General features: G+C 36.9%; 1 protein-coding gene and 1 pseudogene across 1 annotated transcript; both read right to left on the reverse strand.

Annotated features, from left to right (window-relative positions):
- Window positions 1-6,655: 6,655 nt before the first annotated feature.
- LOC113312603 lies at window positions 6,656-8,450 on the reverse strand (annotated as a pseudogene).
- Window positions 8,451-16,228: 7,778 nt separating this feature from the next.
- LOC113313260 (protein STRICTOSIDINE SYNTHASE-LIKE 3-like) lies at window positions 16,229-19,300 on the reverse strand. Its single transcript, XM_026562006.1, has 4 exons — window positions 18,839-19,300; window positions 18,412-18,687; window positions 17,123-17,290; window positions 16,229-16,809 (listed from the first exon to the last, which is right to left on the reverse strand). The coding sequence occupies exons 1-4, from the start codon at window positions 19,168-19,170 to the stop codon at window positions 16,407-16,409; spliced, it is 1,179 nt and encodes a 392-aa protein (XP_026417791.1). The 5' UTR covers window positions 19,171-19,300; the 3' UTR covers window positions 16,229-16,406.
- Between the last annotated feature and the right edge of the window lie 998 nt (window positions 19,301-20,298).

A 20,298-nucleotide genomic window follows, 5' to 3' on the forward strand; every position in this document is an offset into this window, starting at 1 on the left:
GCTAGTAAATGGACTTATGTCCAAAAGCCCAAGAAAAAGTCAAGACCCGACCCTAGTCAATTGGTCATTAGAAGTCAAAATTCGACCGTTGGAGAAGTAAGTTTGTTAGAATCTCTAATTGAGAAAAGTTTAGAAGATGGAAATGAACCTATTTCAGAAGTTGGTCAGTTGGTGAGAGGTCATGAAGATATTCTGGAGATTAATCTTTTATCCGATATTGAAAACAGAGTCGTCATGATGTTGGGGGATGTTCAGTTGTATCATATGGAGAGCATGAATAAATGGTTACGTAAGTAGCTGAGCTGATATTGGTTCACTGTTGTACTTACGGTAAAGAATATGAAGGTGATAGGATGACTATAAATGAGGTGGTTTTGAAACAGGTGTTGAAGTACAAAGAGAGATTTAGGTAGGCGAATGAAGATATGAATGTTGTAGCAGGAGAAAAATTAGATGAGGTGTGGGAGAAGGAGTTGGCTCTGGTTAATATTGAGGATCCAATACCACAAAAGGAGTTAAAGAATGTGTAGATTCAAATTGAAGATGTTAATGGATCTTAAACTAATAAGTTGGAATGTTAGAGGGATGAATGCATTTGATAAAATGAATGTTCTAAAGAATCTGATTTTTGTTCGGGAATGTGATGTTTGTATGGTTCAGTCCAGAAAACTAAAATTATGATGATGAATAGATGGTTGGTGAAGCAATTATGGTATGATGATGACTTTGATTGGTTATATTTGCTTTCGGTGGGGAGTAGTGGTGGGTACTTACTATCTAGAACAAGAATAAAATGAAGATGATATGATGGTATATAATATGTATTCTTCATGTGGTTACAATGAGAGGGCAGAGTTTTGGGCAGATTTGGAGGAAGTTAAGAATTGGTGAAGGGGTCCTATTTCTGTTGCTCGTGATGTGAATGTTGTGAGGTCTGAGTAGGAGAGGAATAGAGGTCAAGGTGATAGTAGGAACAACTATTTTCTTAAAAAATTTATTCTTTCACAGGAGTTGGTAGACTAGCCATTGGTGGGAGGTGCTTTTACCTGGTCAGATATGCAAAAGGATCCCTTGATTTGCAGGTTAGACAGGTTTATGTGGAGTGTTGATTTGGTTCCCTGATGCTATTCAAATGACTATAAATAGAGTCATCTCTGATCACAAACATATTATGCTAGTGACAAAACCAAGCATCAAATGCAAACCATACTTTAAGTTTGAGAACAGTTGGTTAATGCATAAAGAGATTCTCAAGAATACAGAGGAATGGTGGAACATTATGGTTTAACAAGGCTAGCCAAGTTTTGTATTTTTTAAGAAGCTTCAGAATTTCCAATATTTCTTGAAAGATTGGAGTAGCAAGGAGTTTGGTTCTGTAAATAAAGATAAGTCTTAGTTAGCTGAGAAAATTGATGCTTTGGATCAAATGGAGGAAACACGTAAGCTTTGTGATTTGAAGTTTGAGGATAGAATGAATTGTTTATTTAAGTTGAGTAATTCGGCTTCTAAGGAGGTTAGGATATGGCATGCTAGAGTTAAACAAAATGATTTCAAATGGGGTGACACCAATTCTTCTTATTTCCATAGAATTTCTAGTGCTAAGAAGAAGAGGAATACAATAACAAAACTTGAAATTGATTGGGTGGAGCTTTGAGCAGGAGAACACTAAAATTGAGATGAGAACTATTATGAAGATTTATTTTTTGAAAAGAATGATGTGGCTTCTGCATTGGATAATCTGCATTTTCCTAAAATTTTGGAGGAGGAGAGGTTGAAGATGGAGAAAGAATTTTCAAAAGGTGGAGTTTTTGTTTTTATAAAACTTTTTGGTGCTAATAAATCTCCAGGACCAGATGGGTAATCCATGGACTTTTACAAGCATTGTTTGATTTCATGAAGCTGTTGGAGGAATTTCACAGGTATGGTTCTTAGGAACGGAGGTTGAATTGCTCATTTATATCTCTAATCCCTAAGAAGGAGGACTCCTGCATTCCTAGACACCACATGCCTTTGAGTTTATTAGGTAGTTCTTACAAAAATTTATCAAGAACGTTGGCAAATAGGTTGAATAAGGTGATGGATAAGTTGGTGTCTAATTTTCAAGGTGCTTTTGTCAATAAAAAATACTCTAGATGGTGTTTTGATTTCAAATGAATGTATTGATAGTAGATTGAAGGACAAGAAACCTGAGATTATGTGTAAAATAGATATGGAGAAGGATTTTGACAATGTAAAGTGAGAATCTTTAATGGGAATTTTGGAGAAACATGGCTTTGGGAGTAAATGTATAGGGTGGATGAATATTGGTATATATCTACTTCAAATATTTTTATGTTAATGATGGAAGCTCAACAAAAAAGTTTAAGATTTTACAAGGCTTAAGGCAGGGAGATTCACTGTCTCCTTTTTTGTTTTTGTTGTTGGTGGAGGTGATGGCTAAGTTGGTTGATGATGCAGTATCAAGGAAAATAATTCATGGATTCTAGGTGGCAGATGATGAAACTACGGTGTCTCATTTGCAATTTACGGATGATACATTGTTATTTGTTGATGCAAACAAAGAAGAGATTAGGAGGTTGTTATTAATTCTATCTTCTTTGAATTGCTAACATTTATGAGGCTGAATCTATAGGAGAGCTCAGTGTGATTGATTCACTAGCATTAGAATTGGGTTGCATGGTGGAGAAACTTCATATAAAGTATTTACGGCTGCCAATAGGTGCAACTGCAAGATGTGTGCCTGTATGGAATGAGCTGATTCAAATAATGGAAGTAAAGCTAGCTACTTGGAAAAAGAAGTTTCTTTCAAAAGCTGGGAGGTTGGTTCTTATAAGAAGTTGTTTATCAAGTTTGCCAATTAATTTTCTTTTTCTAAAATTCAAATGCCTGCAAGTGTGGAGCATAAATTGAATAGACTTATGAGGAATTTTATGTCGAATTCTAGTGAAAATAAAAGGAAGATGTGTTGGGTTTCATGGGACAAAATTTGTATGCCAAAACATATAGGAGGATTAGGAGTTAAGAATCTGAGAAGTGTGAGTAAAGCACTGGAGGCTAAACGGATTTGGAGGTATTCAAAAGAGAAAATAACATTATGGAGAAGAGTCATGCAACAAAAGCTTGATAACAAGGACGCGGTGTATTTGCCTACAGATGATTTTAAACCACTAGGGAGAAGTATGTAGAAGAGCGTTGTAAATTCTACAAGTTTTCTGTATGGGAGTGTGAGTTTAAATCAGAAAACTGGGAAAGCTACTAGGTTTTGGTTGGATGATTGGACTTCATAGAAGATAGATATCCTGGAATTTACAAAGTGTGTAGTAACAAGAAAGCTTATGTGTCAGGCATGATAGTGAATGGGAGATTGTATTGTCAACTAGAAGAAGGATGAACCATAATGAGCAGATGAGGTGGGATTTTCTATATAATGAGCTTGGTTCTATTCACAGTATTAATGAGGAGGAAGATGATGTTATAATGGGGGTTTCTCAGTCAAGAAATGCTATGACTTACAAATTCCAAACGGTAAAGGTTGTGATTTTGAGAAATATTTGTGGATAAAGAACATTACTCCAAACGTAAGTTTAATGTTTTGGGAAAAATTTCATGATTCTCTACCAACTCTTAGCATGCTTAAACACAGGGGAGTGAATGTTCAGAATGATAAATACTTCTTCTGTAAGAGGGAGGTGGAAATAGTATATTATATATTTGTTGGTTGTTTATATGCTTCTGAAGTGTGAAACTACTTCCTAAAAGCTTTTAAAGTTTCTTGGGTTATACCTAACACTGTGAGAAAACATTTTGAAGCTTGGACATTGAACAACCTTAAGGGAAGATCGAGAGCAGTTTGGTGAAAGGTGTTGTATGCTGTGGTGTGACATTTGTGAAAGGAAAAATGTATAAGAGCTTTTGGAGGAAGGACAAAGAATGCAAATCAACCTGTGATGATGATCAAACAAATAATTATGCTATGGCTTTCTGAAAAGAATGTTTTTAGAGGGTTTATTGTCAATATTTTTCTTTTAATATAACCATCCTTTTCATAATAAAATAAAAATCAAACCATAGGTATTTCATTTCATATAAGAAATATTTACATGATGGTTTTCAAGAAAAACAAGTACATAAAAAACATGAAATAGATACAAGTAAGATGTGACACGTAAAAAAATAGTGAATACAAAGAGCGATCTACAACGGCAACACCCAATTCTTGTATATAGAGATCAGAGAAGGAATGGTACGTGAAATTATAATTTGACCATTTTGCTTTGTTTTCTTCTTTACAAAGAGGTGCTCCTATGGGAGAGGAATAATTTGACCAAAAATTCTTCATACCTAGCTAGTAACCCGAAAACTCTATATCTATATTTCCGATGAAGAACTTGATCTTGGCTGGGTTGAAACCTGATGTACTTGTATCCAAGATAATGAATCACGAAAAAATCCAAAGAAAGAAACACTATGAAAGTGCAGATAGAATCTCCCTAATAACGAAAACAAAATCGCTCTAATAACGAAGAAATTTATTATAATCAGTGAAATAACTTCTAAATCACGATTAGCTATCAAAAGCACGTAATCTTTGATCAAATCCGGTCCCTAAAGGACCAGATCTAAGCAAATAAGGAAAAAGATGAAAAGTGTTCCAGTATAATAAAACTTTTACCTCTATTACATATAAGAGCATGGATGCATATTTCCTCTAAAATGTAGTTTTCCATCCATTAATTGCTTTAGATCTTATATGTCCTTAACAAAAAGTACGAGATAAGGTTGTCTTTGGTGTACATAACTTGACAACAAATTTGAGATCTTACATAAGTTCGTCGGTGTTGTATGCTTTGATGGTCGTAAAGGAAAAATGATTTTGATCAAAAATTAAAAGAATATGTATTTTGTTCTAACAAAAGTATAAAAGGGAAAAAGATGTTAGGAATTCTGAAAATTTAGAGATCTTCACTCACGCCAAAAATATAAAGATATTGCAGCAAACAACCTGGCATGAAAAAATCAACTAAAAAACAATTAATTGTGATTCGTATTCGAGCTTGATGATGTCATAAACAATTAAATGATTGGTCATGGTGCTGCTAGATTTAAGAAAATTGTAATCATCTAGGGGTTAAATTTGTTACTTCATATGCTCGGAATAATTTCACATATATCTTCTTTGATAAAGCCTTTCAGAAGAGCTCTAAATGATATGTCTATGGTTTGGTTATGATGAATAATGAAGAAAACATTTGTGACTTTGCAGGTGGGACAGGAAAGTGCTCTAGTTCATATAAAGCAGAATCAAGAGCATATAAAGACGCAACAAGACGAGTCAGAGCATGTAGAAAAAATAAACTTATTTTCCTCCATGATAATATTAATGTCATAGGAGGAATGAAGAAGAACCTTTTTGCTCTAAACTGGAGAAGCAAATACTAAACAGAGACCACTCTCTCTCTTCTTCACCTCCTCTCTCCCAGGCGATTTCCGGCGAGTAAAACCCTAACTCCGGCAACCTCCAACTTCTCAGATCTGCTCCTTTTAAAGTGGATCTGAGCAGTACCCATCTTTTCCTTTTAGTTTAAGCAAGTATTTTCATAGATTAGCTAGGTATTTGATGTTTTTTAGGTTTAGTTTTGGGATTTATTCTTCCTTGCCGGCGGCAAGTTGTCTCCATCTTCATGGTGGTTCTTTATATGCTTTCATAGCATCTTCAATCGACTTTCATGATCGTTCTTTGTTAATGTTCATAGGGTTCAAGATCATCGGTGATGTTCTCCGGCGGCCGGAATCTTCATCGAAAATTTCAAGACTCAAAGAAAATCACTCCTATTTTGGAGCATCTCTTTCTCAAGAAGAAGAAAATCAACAAAAATGGCGGACTTGTTATCCGAAATCCATTTCTCCTCCGATTCAATCGGTTCTTACATACACTTTTCTAGTTATTTTCCGGTGTTCTTTCTCTTTTCTTGCTAGAATATTTGGTCGTGTACTAGTATTGTATGGTATTTCTTTATCACTCTATCTTGATGTCTTGAAACTCTTTGTAAACTTAACATTGGATTATTAATGAAGATTGATCTTTTATCAAAAAAAAAAGGAGAAGCAAATCCATTTTGCATAAAGCTAATCATCAATAGTTCTTTTGCTGGTTCTTCTCTTTATTATATTAGAAGGAATTGTAATGATATATTCCCTTCGTTTCTTGAACTTTTTCATTTTAACCTAAAAATAGGTCAAATTGAAAAAGTAAAAGTAACATTTTTCCGGAAACGGAAGTAGTAACTCGATGATTTTAATATTATTTCAATAGATTCTGAAACCGGACGACCTGAGAAAGGCTATTTGTTTAAAAAGGCTATGTAACCACAACAATGTAAATCTCTTTTCTTAATTCTATTGTTTTCTCCTTTCATAAAAAATAAAAATGAAAAAAGAAATGTGACATTTTGCCGACTTTTTGTTGCCATAGTGTACTTGATATTTCCTTAGTGGTGAGGTCTCATTCTCATAGTGGTTGCCATTTCCATAGTGGTTGCTCCAAGCAGTACTGATCGAGTTCTCATTAGATGGAATAACTAATTTCAGCACATACAGCAACACAAAAAGAAACTTAATTTCAGGATTATTTTCTTCGGATTTACACCTGATTTTTCTAGCTAGACTTCTTACAGAGTTGGATCTTTTTGTATAGATGTTTCGTTCGGAATACAAGCAACACATCCAACCCGAAACCAACTACACACGAAAATGCCATGATCACAAAAACTTGTCTGTAACAGTGAGCTCCAACACAAGTATTTCCACCCCCTTCTGTTTTAGTTGCTTGTGCATCGTACAAAAAACCGGCTAGCAAACCAGAGAATAAGAATGAGCCGAGAGGAAGATTCAAGATTAGAATGTTGTAGATCAAACCGTAGTATTTGAGGCCAAACAGTTCGGAAGCAGTGGGAACTGTAATAGCAAGACGAACACCGTAGCAAATACCAACAATAATTGAACCCGCATATAGAGAACCCGGTAATGCAATGGCTAAAACAACGTATCCTAGAGACATCGGAATTTGCGATGCTGCATTCCATAGCGGCCTTGGTGTTGCATGATTCCTGCATTATGAATCAATAGAGTCAATCAAAATAATAGTATATGCAACAAAAAGACTGTCATTTGCAAGGCCGAAAAAACCGAATATACTTGTAAGTGATACAAATATAGAAACATCAGCATGCCCAAGAGCTAAACCCATTTGCCCCAAATTATTAATCACAGCTAAACCAGTACCTACACCACAAAGAAACGAAAGGAAGAGAATCCAGAAATCTAATGTTTGGATAGCCTCTAAAATTGTGTGATCTTCACCGAGAGTTGGTTTCTTATATTCCATTTCAACAACTTGGTCATTTTCTAAATCTTACTAGTGTCGATTTTTCTCCCATTTCTGTTTCGACTGTTTGTGTTTCTTCTTCTTGAACTTGATCACCATTGTGCTGCTGATGAACACTTCTGTCTACATCATTATTATTATTATTATCAGAGTTTGAATTCTTAAAAATAGAGTATAAGGGAATAGATAGCGGTGAAGCTACTAACAGAAATAAAAGTCCGGAAGCGAAAAGCAAAGAGATTAGATGACTGTGCTTTCCAGAAATATCAAAGCAACAATGACAGCAACAACATTGAAGAAGTTCAAGTATTTGGATTCTTCTTCTTGCTGGGCAGCTGTATTTGTAATTGTTTGCGGAACTTCACGGAGGAAGACTATTGCTGTGAGACAAACAACGGCGGGAAATGGCTAACATGAGTAGAAATTTTGAAGGACTATTAGCAAACAAAGCACTACAAACATCTGTAAGAATTGCTGTGCTTAAACCCACAAAACCTTTTAAGATTCCAGAGACAGGACCGCGATTTTTACGAAAATTACGCATGCATGTTACTAGAATTGCTGTATTCATCCATGTTGTACTGTTTCCTCCCAGGGCCAGAAATATGCACATCTGCAAAAAAATGAAAAAAAGAAGAAAAAAAAACATTCTGAATATACACATTAATTGGATGTGGATACACAATGGATGTTCGTAGAAATTGTTATATGTACCTGCCAGTAAGGAAGAGGATGAATTCTGTGACTAACTAACAACAAGCCATTGAACACCATAACCGATAAAACCTTGGACAGATCCAATAAATAAAATAACAGGAGTAGTAAGACGATCGGAAGCTATACCAGCAAGAACACCAAAAGCTTTACGAACATCTTTGGCTACTGACAGATTATTTAGTTGGAGTTGAGTTAAAGACATTAGTGATTTCAAAGAATCTGAGTAATTTGAAAATGTGTAGTTGTTTCCTGATATGGCTTGCACCCATATTGCTGTTACAAACCCTAACCATTTTCCCAGTGAAGAAGAAGAATAGGATGATGATGGTATTACATCCCTAATTCCCATTTTGTGGAGAAAGAAACGAGTTGTTCAACTACTTAAAATTCGTTTTCTCTGTTACTAGAAACCGTAAGTGATGAAGATGTCCATGTATATCTTCATCGGCATACATATGGAAAGTAAGTATAATGAAGATAAATATCCAACACAGCTCAGCATGCACCTTGCCAATGTTAGCCTCAAAGATAAACACAGCAATGAGATGAATCCGTTAACATTGATTCTTAAATATCCTTTGGAATTAACGCCCAACCCAATCCAACGTCAGTATAGCACCACCTAATGTCATTAATAAGCAGGAAAACACACACTACTCAGGCAGCCAAGTTTCTGAAAGTGCAAGTCACTACACAGTTCTACGGATAATGCGGGATTTTCAGAATACAAAGTTGCTGGGGATTTTAGGTGCGACTTTGCAATTGGACTCATATAACGCAGTACGTATTGTCGTGGGGGACAAATAGGTAATAGATCCTTCCAATTCATTCTTGTCTGCAAAGACCTAACTTTTTATTGCGAGACAAAGTGAAAGTAGATTTTTCTGATATGGCTCTACTGCACTTGAATTGGTACACGACCAAAAGAAGCCTACCTATACCTACTGGTGTCGAATTCGTCACCAAGTACAGAAAATGAGATTGGAAGCCCTATAGATAACCAGTGAGGCCAACACAAGCTCTGCCCTCCCTTTCTAGGAACGATTTTTGGGGACCATGGTTTTTTTGGGACCATGGTTTTATTTTGGGTAAAGACATTAGAAGTAAATCTAGGTAACCCCTTATCTAGATATTTATACTAATACCTAAATTACCCTCCTGATTGATTTTGGGTGATGATTAGTTAGTGTAATGATTGGTGAGATGATTAAGTTAAAGATAATTAGTGAGATTAAAAATCAGATGTTTTTTTTAAAGAAGTAGAATTATTGAGAGAGTAAAGTTAGAGAAGATGAAGAAGGAAAACATGAAAAATGATGGATTTTACCAACCACAACCGGAGGAAGGGTATTTGGGGTACCAAGGTATGCTTCAAACTTATATAACGTTGGTTGAATTGCTCCAAACTTTCAAAAAAAAATGAAATTTTTTATATAGATTTGGGCCAGTTCGGTTACCATATGTGAAGAACATGTAACCGAACACACCTGAAAGTGTAGTTCGGTTATGTTTTCCAAACACGCAGGTTACCAAACTCGCTCGTTAATGGAGGTTTTGGTCGTACAGTGTAATGCTCGGTTACCTAGGATAAAATGGTAGGTAACCGAACTTTGAACTTAACAATTTATTTGGGTACATCATGTGTGTTCGGTTAGTTCGCATACTTCAACGCAACCAAGTTCCCAACCGAACTGCAGGTTAAAAGTAACCTAGTGTTAGAAGTTCGGTTGGTTCGCAAATTTCAACATATTTTTCGAATCAACCGAACTGGGCTTATATATGCGTATATGCAATTAGGCAAACGTTCGGTTACTACGAAATTTATTTCTTGGCGAATTAGGTAGAGTTCGGTTACGAAGTTTCAAAGGTAGAGTTCGGTTACAAAGAAAACTTAACATTTTTGCGAACGAACTGAACTTGTGGACTTCTCATTATTTTCGTAAACTAAAGTTCGGTGATATCCTTATTTTGTGAAGGAACCGAACTTATGGACTTGTGTTGTTCTAATACAAGGAGTTCGGTTAAAAGTATTTTTTTGCGAATCAACCGAACTCTGAGTTCGGTCTGAGTTCGGTTAAGAAAAAATTAATTCGTGATAACCGAACTTTTCTCTGAAAAAAAAATCCTCCATTAAACCTCTCTGCAACTTCCATTTTCAACTCATTTTAATGATTATTTCTCATTTATTCAACCAAAAACGAATGACAAGTAATGGGTTTGTGAGAATATCTTTGTTAAGGTTTTAAATTAATCTATATATATATATATAGTGGTGGTGGTGGTTGGTGGTGGTGGTAATCGGACGTGGTGGTGGTAATCGGTGGTTGGTGGTGGTGATGATCGGAGGTGGTGGTGGTGGTAATCGGAGGTGGTGGTGGTGGTAATCGGCGATGGTGGGAGGTGGTGGTGGGAGGAGGTGGTGGTTATATATATACATAGGTGGTTATTGGGTTGGTTTTAAATTAAATTAGATTAAGTGTAGGTTAGTCATTTCAATGCTTTAGGACACCCCTTATAACTATAGGGAAGGTGGCCTAATAAAACCATGGTCCCGTCAAAAAAACCATGGTCCCTAAAAGATCGTTCCTTTCTATAGCTATCTATCCAATAGTTTGAAGAGCATAGGCCTTTTGGGCTATCAGAAGTTTTCTGCCTCCCTTTCTCTTTATTCTAGGGATGGAGGGCAGGCCAATCAATGTCCGCTTCAGTCGAGAATTGAAGCATGCGGGTAATATTTCCCTTCAACTTTGCAAGCAGATCCGCAGGTACACCAATCATCGATTATTCTGAACATCCCTTTCTTTAAACATTTTGTTATACCAGTAGGAACATATTAAGGAAAGTGTTATCTTAGGAATGTCGTAATACTTTCCAAGACCGTAGTGGTCAGTCTATGGAAAGTATTGCCCGTATCAGTCACGAACTTGAGACTGAGAAGGTAAGTGGTAATATATTAGGAAAGGATTGTTTATGTAAGTCATGATTGTGAGACTTATAAGGAAAGTCTCAAATCAGTGTCTTAGGAAAGTTTTGAGTCTTCAATCCGTATTGTATAAATATCTATGAAAGTATCATGAATGAAATAAGAAAAGAATTACCAAAGTTTTAACATGGCATCACGAGCCAGTTGATTGAAAAAAAAAAAAAAAAAAAAGAAGAATGGGTGGTGATGGAGAATCAAGCAAAGACAAGAATATAGAATATGATACGCAAAAGAAGAATCCAGTATATCACCTAGGATCAAGTGATGGTCCAGGTATAATTATCACACCGGTTGTTCTAAAAGGACATAACTATGATGAATGGGCTAGAGCCATAAGAAGATCATTAATAGCTAAGAGGAAGTTTGGTTTCATTGATGGAACAATCAAAGAACCTAAAGAAAGTGAACAGTTGGAAGAATGGGTGGCAATTCAGTCGATGCTTGTCTCTTGGATCAGCAACACATTGGAGCCGTCACTTAGATCCAGTTTGGGAGACTTTGATGATGCCAACTTGTTGTGGAACCACTTGAAGAGACGGTTTTGTGTTGTAAGTGGAACACGACATGCCAGCTGAAGACATCTTTAAGTGAATGTAAACAAAAGCAAACAGAAAGTGTGGTTGCTTATTTTGGAAGATTGAATAAGATATGGGATGAGATGATCACATATATGAAGGTACCAACGTGTAAGTGTGGCAAGTGCGAATGTGATATTGCAACACAGGTTAGTACTTTGAGAGAAGAAGATTTATACATTATTTCTTAATTGGACTAGATGCTGTCTATGGTTCCTTGCGTGAACAATTGTTGGCAAGAGATCCACTGCCTTCAATAGATGTAGCATATCAAACAATGATAAACTCGGAACGTCTTAGAAAGGAGATGTAGCCTACACACCGGAAGTTCATGACAATGTGATGGCGTTCAAGGTACAATCTGATCAACGTCCTCTCAATAACACTTATGATCCAAATAAATATTGCAAGCACTGTAGCAGACAAGGACACTCGGATGAAGGTTGTTTTCAGCTTATTGGATACCCTGAATGGTGGGGAGATAAACCTAGAAGTGGAAGAGGATATGGTAGAGGTGGAAGAACTGGTGGTAGAGGACGTGGTGGTTTTGCGAATGGAAGAGGAGGTAGAGGACAAGGAACGGGAAATCAGGTTCGAGCACATAATCTAAATATATCAGAGACAAAGCAGTCAAATAACATATTCCTCAGACTCAGATTTGATGGGAGTAACCGCAACACAGCTCAGACAGGTGCTTGAGTTTTTGAATGCAAAGAAAAATACGTCCCAACTGCAAGGTAAGCAAACTAAACCGAATTGGATTATTGACACGGGAGCTACAAATCATGTCACGTGTAGAAGAGATGACATGATTGATGTGAAAGATATTGTGAAGTGTACGTTGGACTCCCAGATGGGAAATATGCACAATCTGAAAAATAGGGACTATTATTCTGCAGGGCGGTTTGAGACTTGATAATGTGCTTTATGTGCCTCAAATAACCTGTAACCTAATTTCTGTCACACAACTTATTGATGAATTAGTATGTACGGTACAATGTACTAACAGTTTATGTCTTATACAGGACCGGTTGACGAGGAAGGTGATTGGAATGGGTGAACGACAAGGTGGACTATACATTTTCTGTGGTGTGCCTCAAGTTGAAGTTATGGCAGTCAGTGGAGAATCATACGAGCTGTGGCATCGACGAATGGGACATCCATCAGAAAAAGTATTGCAAAGGTTGCCGGGTGTGAGTAGATTGAAGAAGCATAATGAAGTTTGTGATATTTGCCCAAGAGCGAAACAACATAGAAGTAGTTTTGCTAGTAGTCTAAGTAAAGCCAGTTGTATTTTTGAATTGATTCATATAGATCTATGGGGTCCTTATAGGGCTACATCGTCTTGTGGAGCACAGTATTTTTTAACAATAGTAGATGATTTTTCAAGAGGTGTGTGGATTCATTTGCTTCAAAATAAAACTGCAGTTGAACGAACGTTTCTTGATTTCATAGCTCTTGTGAAACGACAATTTGATAAAGATATCAAAATTGTTAGAAGTGATAATGGTACTGAGTTTAATTCATTGCGTGGATATTTTAAGACTAATGGGATAGTTTTTGAAACATCGTGTGTAGGCACTCCGCAACAAAATGGAAGAGTGGAGAGAAAGCATCAACATATATTGAATGTGGCAAGGGCTTTAGATTTCAAGCCAACTTGCCAATACGGTTTTGGGGAGAATGCGCATTGACAGCTGCGTATTTGATTAATCGTACTCCTACACCTATTCTGGAAAATAAAACGCCGTATGAAATATTGTTTGGAAAGCAACCTCCGTATAATCAGTTGAAAGTGTTTGGATGCCTGTGTTATGTGCATGATCAAAATAACAAAGGGGATAAATTTGCAAGTAGAGGAAGGCGGTGTGTTTTTCTTGGATATCCATTTGGTAAAAAGGCATGGCAAGTATATGACTTGGATGAAAGAAATTCTTAGTGTCAAGAGATGTCCAGTTTTGTGAGAATAGTTTCCCATATAAGAATGCAACGTCTGTGGTGCAGCATCCAACAGTTGCACACGCACCGAGAGTGATCAGCCTGGTCATTATATTGAGACCGAGGGATTGGTGTATCAGCTGAGACTGCTCAGTTGAATCCAGCGTTTGACTGGAGTGATGAAGAGGTAACAGCAACAGCGACAGCGAGTGAGAGTGTGGCAGTACCAAGTGTAACAGCAACAGCAGGAGACGTGTAGGCATAACAGCAACAGCAGGAGACGTGTAGGCATACCTGATGCAACTGCGACAAACGGAGATGGTGTAATAGTTCAAGATATGACTGCGACGGAAGAAGAACGTGTAGCAGTCCAAGAGAGATCTGCTGAAGCAGTCAGTCGGGCAATAGTGTTGCAGTAGAAGGTGATATGGGTAAAGGAAAGCGTATGAAAATTCCATCGAGTAGGCTTAAGGGTTTTGTGACGCACACCACTAGAGAAAATGGTCCATCTCATCTTCATACATCACAATCATCCTCCTCAGGTACGCCGTATCCTTTGACATATTATGTTAGTTGTGAAAAATTTTCTACACCATATAAGAAATTTCTTGCAGCTATAACTGCGAGTTCAGCACCTCGCCATTTTAAAGAAGCAATGAGACATCCAGGATGGCGGAAAGCAATGGAAGAAGAAATACGAGCACTAGAAGAACAAGATACCTGGGTTTTGCAAGAATTGCCGGAGGGCAAGAGAGCACTAGGAAGTAAATGGATATATACAGAGAAGTATGATGAAAATGGGAATTTGGTTCGCTTAAAAGCAAGATTGGTGATCTTTGGAAATCATCAGGTGGAAGGCTTAGACTACAAAGAGACCTTTGCACCGGTAGCAAAATGACAACAGTGCGCACTTTTCTAGCTGTTGCAGCTGTTAAAAATTGGGAAGTACATCAGATGGATGTACACAATGCGTTTCTACATGGAGATTTGGAGGAAGAGGTGTATATGAAAATACCACCTGGATTTGCGAAAGGCAATCCTAATATGGTATGTAGAATGAAGAAATCATTGTATGGTTTGAAACAGGCTCCACGTTGTTGGTTTGCAAAACTATCAACAGCTTTGAAGAATTATGGTTTTCGGCAATCTTATTCAGACTATTCTCTCTTCACTATGATCAAAGGAAAGATGCAACTTAATGTTTTGGTGTATGTGGATGATTTGATTGTTGCAGGAGATAATATAGTGGAGCTAAATAAATTTAAAACATACTTGGGACAGTGTTTCAAGATGAAAGATTTGGGAAAATTAAAATATTTTCTGGGCTTGGAGATAGCTCGCAGTAAACAAGGCATTTATGTTTGTCAACGGAAATATGCATTAGACATTATTATGGAGACGGGGTTATTAGGAGCAAAACCAGCAGAGTTTCCAATGGAAACTAATCATCGTTTGGCTTTAGCAACAGGGCCGTTGTTGAGTGATGCAGAAAGGTATCGACGATTGATCGGAAGATTGATTTATCTGGCTGTGACTAGACCAGATCTAGCTTATTCTGTGCATATTTTGTCACAATTTATGCAGCATCCAAGACAAGAACATTGGGAAGCTGCACTTCGGGTAGTTAGATATTTGAAAAAGAATCCTGGGCAAGGAATTTTGTTGCGCTCTGATAGTAGTTTAAGTTTAAAAGGATGGTGTGATTCAGATTGGGCAAGCTGTCCTTTGACTAGACGATCGTTGACAGGATGGTTTGTGCTTCTTGGAGATTCACCAGTGTCTTGGAAGACCAAAAAGCAGTACACAGTTTCTCGGAGTTCAGCTGAAGCAGAATACAGATCTATGGCTGCAGCTACTTGTGAATTGAAGTGGTTGAAGCAATTACTAGGTGATTTGGGAATTCGTCAGACACAGGGAATGAGTCTTCTTTGTGATAGTCAGTCGGCATTGTATATTGCTCAGAATCCCGTATTTCACGAAAGAACTAAACATATAGAAGTGGATTGTCATCTCATCAGGGATGCGATAGTACAGAAAATTATTTCTCCCTCGTATACGCCCACGGGGTTACAGTTGGCGGATATCTTCACCAAATCATTAGGCCGAGTTCATTTTCAAGGTCTTTTGTCCAAGATGGGCATTTGTGACCTGCATGCTCCGTCTTGAGGGGGGGTATTAAGGAAAGTGTTATCTTAGGAATGTCGTAATACTTTCCAAGACCGTAGTGGTCAGTCTATGGAAAGAATTGCCCATATCAGTCACGAACTTGAGACTGAGAAGGTAAGTGGTAATATATTAGGAAAGGATTGTTTATGTAAGTCATGATTGTGAGACTTATAAGGAAAGTCTCAAATCAGTGTCTTAGGAAAGTTTTGAGTCTTCAATCCGTATTGTATAAATATCTATGAAAGTATCATGAATGAAATAAGAAAAGAATTACCAAAGTTTTAACAGAACATATTGCAGACATCACACAATAATCTCCTTCCAGTTGCAATACTGTTCATGTATATAGGCCTAGTTTCGCATTCTCAATTTCATGGAGGAATTTATGTTCGGAACCCATGGTTGAAGTTATTATCAATTTTTCATGAACCATTTCATTGTGCAACTTGATCAAAAATATTATCGGGAAGAGCTAACTTTACGTTTAGCAAAATTTAAGCAAGCTACATTAGATAGTCTTTTCCAGAATCCATCCATTTTGAAAATCGGCGTCTAAATAAGAAATACAACCAGAATCCATCCGTTTTGAAAATCCGCGTCTAAATAAGAAATACAAGTTTAACAACAACATTAATTTACCTGGTCATTCCAACTGATAAACGGCAACAAACGGCATTAAAACACTACCTATCCATAGCTTTCCGTCTCTCTCCTCCACTTCACTTGCAGCTTTAACGACCTTGCCTTCACTATCCTCTAATATTTGCAACAGTTTACCCTCAGGGCTGTACTTGACAAGCACTCCATGAAGTCGGCCTCCGATATTGAGCAAGAATTGGATCTTGGCTGTAATCGGGAACTTCAGCAAGAACTTCCTTAATCCAGGGTAAAGACCACAAACATAGCTGTATATGGATCGGCGACAGTGGACAGCCACCCAAAATTCTCCCTTCTCATTAGTTCTTACATTATCTGGAAATCCAGGTAGAATGGCAAATACCTCAGATTCTCCTGCTTTCTCTCCTTTCAACCAGTATCTCCTTAACCTATCAGCAACTCAAGTGTAAGAATCATTTATTTAAGTATGAGATAGAACTCAACTGAGTGTGAACTCAGATGACCTAGAGTTTTTGAGAAGAGATAACCAGCAACAACACGAAAAGTGAGGACATAAAATTGGGAGCTCTATGCAGTTACATCCTCACCCTATAGTTTCACCGTACACAAACCAAACATGGATAACAGAATGTAATTAACCGGGTCTGCCTGCCCTTTCGAACCACAGTCAATATAATATATCAATGGAAGAAGTAAAACATCAAAAAGAATTCATGTTTTTACACGCAGGAGGAGACTGACCTGCCGAGGGATCCTTCACAGAAGATGAAGAACGACTTGTCTTTGCTCATGGATACCCCATTAGGGAATTGGAGACCTCTGACAAGGACAGTGGTTTCCTTTGTATTTGGATTGTATTTCAAAAGCCTCCCTGAATTGTCTCCGGAGAAAACCAGCTGAATGAAATTCCTACAAGCAAACGAAGTGTTAGTTATTCGTAGAAAACATCATTGCCATGTGTAAATGATATGCTGCTGAAACCAGACAAGGCCAACTACCTCACGAGAATGTTCAGATTTTTTCACCTAAAAATAACATGCAGGTTACATCATGGTCTAATGCCCAATTGCATCTGACACTAAAAACAATATACATGCGATGTGGAATCTTATGCTCTTATGCTCTCAAGTCTCAACAAAGGTAAGATCGACTTTTACTACAAAGATATTCCAAACATCATAACTGATATAAAGAGCCAAGCTTGTTGTTTCATCAGAGTAAACCACAATGATGGTATACCAACAGCACTGTCTTATTTAGCATTTGTACAACGCTGTTGGATATAGGTGCAGAATTAATTTTGTCCTGGGCATTTATTTGTGATCATGTTTTATAATCAATTCCATCCCTATGAAATGGTTAAGATCTAGTTCAGCTGATAGATCCAGATTAGACCTATTAAATAACCTATGTCTATGCTGGCTCTTGCAGGGAAATAAGCAGCATTTGAAGGATAGATTGTTTCCAGCTCACTCCCTGGTCAGTACAGTGGATGGGCTCAGTACTGTGTCAAATAAAAACACCCTTTATGAAACTCTATGCGATCATTATCAGGTTTAGTCCATGGCTGAACAAGGTCAAATGCTAGAGATGAGTTAAAGACTCACTTATGCAACTACAACGCCCCCACAGGTGAAACAACAAATAAATCTAAGATCTCATAATTAGGATATCTTCCCGTTTCACCTACGTGGATATGATACCTCCACGAGTGAAGATAACAACAAAAACGATGAAACCTCAAAATGAAAGTTATTTCCAGATTTCCGCATACACGCAAGCAATTATTTATTTTTTGTATCTCATCCAGAGCCCAGGGAACAATATCACCCTTCATAGAAAAGAGTGATAATGAACCATGGGGTCTACGCTTTTTTCCTACCAAAATATAATAGACCACTATAATTAAATTAAATGCTTAAAGTTCAGGCATTAATCTCATTTTGTCTAGCACGGACTAGATGAATGTGATTAATGCTAAAGAATCATGTTTTCGGTGGTAATAACATGAGCACGCAAGAAACTCTTACCTCCTTTGGTAGGTAATGCTACTATCTGTGAAATATATGTTTCCTTCATCATCGATATCCAAATCATTTGTGAATTTCAATGGTACTCCTTCTGCCTCAGTTACAAGTGATGTAGCCAATCCACCATCTGGACCGACCTTCATCAAGCCGAGATACGCATCACAAATATACATATCTCCAGTTTTCTTATCAAAGCGAAGCCCCAGTGGACGTCCACAAATATGCTCATTCTTCAAATATGCCAAAGCTGACGCTTGTGGTTTGCACAGCTCTGATCTAAAACCCACATATAACACAACTTCAGTGGTAAACACCAACTAAAATAGTATGATAACCAAATTCAAGGTCTTATCAATGTACACAATTTGACAAATTATATCATCAAAAACCTAAAAGGTAAACAGAAATTTTCAATTATAAAAGTCACCTGTTGGGTGAAGTACAAGCAAAATCAGTCCAAGACTCGCCATTCCAGAAAACGATTCTCCCATCAGCAAGTCCTGTATATGGACCGCGACCAAGTGGATCAAAAGCAATACTTTCAGGTCCTTGTACCTGATTCAAAAACTTAATTTCTGATTTCTGCAACAAATTCTTACTATCTCTCTCTGTTGGTAACTCTGACCATGGATACATTTCAACTTTATGAGCAACAAAATTTGGGAATTCAGCAATTGAGCTATGTTTAAAAGGATCAACTGCGCAATAAACAGCTAATAATAGAAATAAGAGAGCAAAGATTTTGGCTAGTAATGCCATTGCTGGCAAAAGAGGGAAACAATGAGAATTAGGGTTTCCGGAGTGAGTAAAGGAAATTTGGTTTTAGAAAGTTTTTTTGGTTTTTCTGGTTTTTGTTTCGTTTATTATGTTTTGAAGTTCCGGTGGTTGTCGATTTTTGTTCCTCCTTTTTGTCACCTTTCAACTACCTCATGAACTAGTCAATAATACGGTCCTACTACACTTATGGCGGATTGGGGATATTGTTTAGTAGTCTTTTTTTTTTCACATCAAATACTTCATCCGTCCCATTATTTAAAAAGGTGTTGGACCCCAGCTTGTTGCTAGGTTACCAACCAAAAGCTTTGTATAATGATTAATTACAAACTGTAAATTAGTGATTTTTTTTTTTTAGTTTTATATTTATTCTAAAATTATAGTCCCATTATTAAGTGACCAATTAACTTTTATATTTTGCCTCATTAATAATGAATATTTTTAAAATTATCTTTTTTATAAGATAAGAAATATGCATAATTTGATGGTCATGTTTATATTCATTACGTAAGTGTTTTAAAATACTTTTCAACGGTATGAAATTTGTGAACATCCGTGTCGTAGTTTGAAAGATAAAATGTTTCAAAATTTCAAAAATTATTATCCATAAGGGTATAATTGTAAAATATATTTAAAGTACTCTTTTCCCTTGATTGTCTTAAAAGTTGTGCAAATTTAAACTAGGTCACTTAATAGTGGGACGGAGAAAGTAGTTCTAATTCAGGCAACCATTTTTTTTTTTTTTTTTGTTTCATGTTTTTTTCTTTTCATTTTTGCCTAATATAAATGTCTTCCATTCTACCGACAAATGATGCAGCTAGACTGGCACACTTTGCGAGACAAATTATTAGGGAGTTAGAGTGGTACTGACTGGGATTGTGTGGTTGGTTTGATTAAAACTCAACAACAAAACCTACTTATTTTTGCATTTAATGAAATAGGAAACAGATGCAACCACAACGTACGATCTTACCTAAAAAAAATGGGTGTTCCCAGGCAACGTGATGTGGCATTATGAGACCCAGTCCAGTCCAGTGATGTAATCCCAAACATACCATCCGATACTAGTGGATTATAAAACACACATGATATGGCAAAGATGGTTGGTTGGTT

Source organism: Papaver somniferum, chromosome 9, assembly GCF_003573695.1.
Source record: "Papaver somniferum cultivar HN1 chromosome 9, ASM357369v1, whole genome shotgun sequence".
NCBI lineage: Eukaryota > Viridiplantae > Streptophyta > Magnoliopsida > Ranunculales > Papaveraceae > Papaver > Papaver somniferum.

What these genes read in the sequence shown, in the direction of transcription:
- LOC113313260 (XM_026562006.1), bottom strand. Translation starts at nt 19,170, where the DNA reads ATGGCATTACTAGCCAAAATCTTTGCTCTCTTATTTCTATTATTAGCT. An exon ending in AGCATTACCTACCAAAGGAG is followed by an intron (nt 17,291 to 18,411) that starts GTAAGAGTTTCT and finishes GTTTGCTTGTAG; the next exon opens with GAATTTCATTCAGCTGGTTT. An exon ending in TGTGAAGGATCCCTCGGCAG is followed by an intron (nt 16,810 to 17,122) that starts GTCAGTCTCCTC and finishes AGTTGCTGATAG; the next exon opens with GTTAAGGAGATACTGGTTGA.